This window comes from Marmota monax, unplaced genomic scaffold (genome assembly GCF_021218885.2).
Source record: "Marmota monax isolate L192 unplaced genomic scaffold, Marmota_monax_Labrador192_F-V1.1 WCK01_AAM20220418_F8-fsc02307, whole genome shotgun sequence".
In the NCBI taxonomy this organism is placed as follows: domain Eukaryota; kingdom Metazoa; phylum Chordata; class Mammalia; order Rodentia; family Sciuridae; genus Marmota; species Marmota monax.
In genome coordinates, this window is record NW_026694459.1 from 13786 (window position 1) to 17884 (window position 4099).

At 35.5% G+C, this 4099-nt stretch overlaps 1 protein-coding gene across 1 annotated transcript; it reads left to right on the top strand.

The window, feature by feature from the left end:
* The first annotated feature begins 1952 nt into the window (after positions 1-1952).
* LOC124075505 (olfactory receptor 2G3-like) lies at positions 1953-2888 on the top strand. Its single transcript, XM_046418946.1, has one exon. The coding sequence runs from the start codon at positions 1953-1955 to the stop codon at positions 2886-2888; it is 936 nt and encodes a 311-aa protein (XP_046274902.1).
* Positions 2889-4099: the final 1211 nt, after the last annotated feature.

Genomic DNA, 4099 nt, shown 5'->3' on the forward strand with positions numbered 1-4099 from the left:
CAAGGTAAAAATTGTTTTTGCTTTGTTGCTTAAATTTCCTTTTCTTTTAAAATGTGATTATTGGGATGAAAAAGTATGAAGAGCTTCTTCTCTTTTAATATATCACTATTATTAATGCCTTGATTTTATATCTGACATATCCCCATGATTCTTAACATTTGATAATAAATTGAGATTTGGAGTTAAAGTGATGTCCATCTGGATAAAGGGAGATAAAATGGAGCACATGTAATTTCAGATTTTGCATCAGAGTTAAATACAATTCTTCTATGACTCTAAAATGAACACAGTCTTATAAGTAAGAAACTTTCTCATGACCAGAATTAATCTCACATTGCATTCTTTTGCTATTGTATATGTGTGAGAATGTGTGTTAAAAACTCTACTAAAAGTAACATTTGGCCAGATGGGTAGAGGCTACATGCAGGATTAGAATTAGAGTAACATGTCTGAATTTATTTTATTGCATTGATAGAAGTAAAGTGAAAAAACTAAAAATTATGCATGTATGTATTTGTGGGTTTTGATTGGACATAGGAATGTATAAACATCTTTGCAATACATTTTATGTATATTACATATACACAAAATTATATATATATATATATATATATATATATATATATATATATATATATATCTCGGGCCTCCTTCATATTCTTTTTTATTGTAGTGCTCCCCTTTCCCTATCTCTTGAGTGATCCCTCAAGGACTTGATGTTGCTATTTGATGTCTCTCCCCTACCACTCCCTTGATTTAATTTTTAATGATTTCAGCTAAATATTACTTTTATATGATAAGTATAATTACTATAAGGTATTGCTTTTGACAATTATTTCACATATTTTATTTACATGATTAATTTTCTCAATAAAACAATCACAGGATATGAAATTATTAGGGAAGAATTTCAAGGCCTGAAAGATTTTTTTTTTCACATCCATGTGGAAAGTGTCTATTTATCCTAAATAAAAGATACGGTTATGGTCTTTAAATGTATTCATTGAATTGGTGAATATATTTTAAACTTTTGCATTCATAAATATTTGGAGTTTTTAAAAGCTGCCCTTTAGCCTTCTGAAAGGTAAAAATTCTATGTAGGTTTTATGCATATTGAGGCAGCTCTTTCATTCTTTTGATGTGCCCTCATAATGATAACCCCCACTCCCTCCTTTCAGATTTAAACATATTTTTATTCAACATTCCCTTCCCTAGTAACCACATACCAAAAAAAAAAAAATGAGGGTTGTTTTGAATGTGCTGCATGAATCTGTATCCTCAATAAGCTGATGGAATAAATGAATTAACTAATCCCTAAAGTAAACATGCTTCTGATATTATGTGTCCCCATTATTAAACAGTTAGATATAAATAATAATATTATGACTTTATTAACCAAGTGTTTACCATTTTACAGTAGAAAGAATCTTTATAGTCTCCACAACCCAAAAGTCATTCATATAAAGAAAATCATCAAAAAAGAATGCCCAACTCAAAGTTTATGCTTTAAGGCTGGAAATAATATGTATGTATAATTTGCTTATATTAAGCATTTATTTTACTGAATTTTTCCATTTAATTTGAATGATTCTTCATAAGCTATTAATGAATTTAATGTATTTTTTCCTTTGGCATTTTCTTTCTTTCTCTGTACATTTTTTTCCTTCTGTGGAAGATTTTATCTCAGCTTCTAATAGTTCTCTCTCAAGGAAAGACTTTGTTTCCAGAGTAAGCTGCAGGTGCCTCTCTGTAGAGGATCTTTAACAACATCTTCTGCAACTTTTGAAGGACACTGCACTGAAATTTATTCTGTGAGTCACTGTAATTTGTCTGAGTGAGGATTTCATAGAGTTATTTTATAAAGTAGTGACCAACACATTATACACTAGTGACCAATACATTATACTCTCTTTTTAATTCTTGTAATGTTTTCCTTCTTGTCTGAACAGGTAATGGGCATGACCAATAGCAGTGCCAAAGCAGACTTCATTCTGGTGGGCTTCTCAGAGCAGCCTCAGCTGGAAAAGATACTCTTTGTGGCTGTTTTGATATCTTACCTTCTTACTTCAGTGGGAAATACACTAATTATTCTGGTATCTTCCATAGACCCTAAACTCAAAATACCCATGTACTTTTTCCTTACTCACCTCTCCCGAGTGGACATCTCTTTTACCACCAGTATTGTCCCTCAGCTGCTGTGGAACCTCAAAGGACCAGCTAAGACCATCACATCCCTGTGTTGTGCCATCCAACTCTACGTCTCCCTGGCATTGGGATCCACTGAATGTGTTCTCCTGGCTGTGATGGCTTTTGACCGCTATGCTGCAGTATGCAAACCTCTCCACTATACAGCTGTAATGAACCCACGATTGTGCCAGGTTCTGGCAGGGGTTGCATGGTTGAGTGGAGCAGGAAATGCTCTCATCCAGGGCACTGTCACCCTCTGGCTACCTCGCTGTGGACACCGACGGCTCCATCATTTCCTCTGTGAGGTCCCCTCCATGATTAAGCTTGCATGTGTGGACATCCATGCCAATGAGATCCAGCTCTTTGTTGCTTCACTCGTCTTGCTCCTTTTGCCCTTGGCACTGATATTGATGTCCTATGGACACATAGCCAAGGCAGTTATAAACATCAAGTCAGTGCAGGCCTGGCAGAAAGCCCTGGGGACATGTGGATCCCACTTGACAATAGTTTCCCTCTTCTATGGGAGCATCACAGCCAACTATATCCATCCCAACAGCTCCTATGCCCACACTTTTGGGAAATTCATCTCCCTCTTCTACACAGTCATCACCCCGACCCTCAATCCTCTCATTTACACCTTGAGGAATAAAGAAGTTAAAGGTGCACTGGGAAGAATATGCCACAGAGACCTACATGTGTAAAAAATGAAGCAAAGTACAGACTGGTCAATTTTTCATCACAAGTCTCTTAAATATCATCTCATATAGTCCTTCACCAGCCTAAAAGCACAGCTGGAACCTCCACAGTTTGTATGATTGTACTTCACATGGCCTCACAACTATCTGTCCTCTCCAATCTTTTCACTGGCTTCTTTTGGGCCCTTTGAAAGGCATTATTTCCCCACACTCTTTGATGTCCATTTTCCTAATAATTTCCACTTCTAACCCTCTCTTCTTTCATTTCTTCTTTCCATCCCCTTCCTTCCTTCTTATTCCACCTTTTATTCCTTCTTTATATTACATTTGGTTACCAGGATTTTTTTTAGTACTGGAACCCAGGACCTTGTTCATGCCAGGTAAACACTCTTACCATTGAGCTACATCCTCAGCCCTTTGTATTTTATTTTGAGACAGGGTCTGTCTAAGTTGCCCAGGTGGGCTTTGAACTTGTGACCCTTCTGCATCCACCTTTCAAGTAACTTCGAGCATAGGTGTGCAGCTCTGGGCCCAGTTTTTCTTACCATTTGTATGAAGTGCTTTGTAACTGTTTTCCCTCATGCCTCTATGTTATAGCTCTTCCCATTAATATTCTAATAATTCCTGAAAGCAATTTCCTAAAAAAATTTTAAAAAACTTTTCTCTTTTGTCACAGCAAAAGCTATCATACACCTTGTGAAAATATTTGAGAATTTGATTTTTGAATTCCACAACTTCCTTTTTGAGCTCATGTAGTTTTGTTGAACTTTTTTGTATCCATGTTTATGTATGATTTAAAAAATAATCAGCTTTGTATATAAGACCTTACTGTAACAAACAAGAAAAGTGATATCCGAAGCAGGTAAATTGGATATAAATTTCTGCTCTTAAAGAGTTCATCTTAGAGTATGGCTAAACATCTATATATGCAATATTAAAATAATTTAATTTGGCTATTATGTCTTTATTTGATTGCAGTTTTGTTCCTATTTATAATTTCTTCCCTTCATTGGTCTGTTTTTATCCATACCAAAAAAGAATGCAAAGTTCATCTTTTATCATTTGACATCATCTGCCTACTCCCCTTTGCACAGCTCCTCTGTCCCTCTTGATGATTGTGGTATCTGATCTTAACTAAATAGGCTGAAGTCACATGATTTGCTCCAAAAATCACTATTGATACCACTGAAAAAACAAGCCAGTAACAAGACAGTATC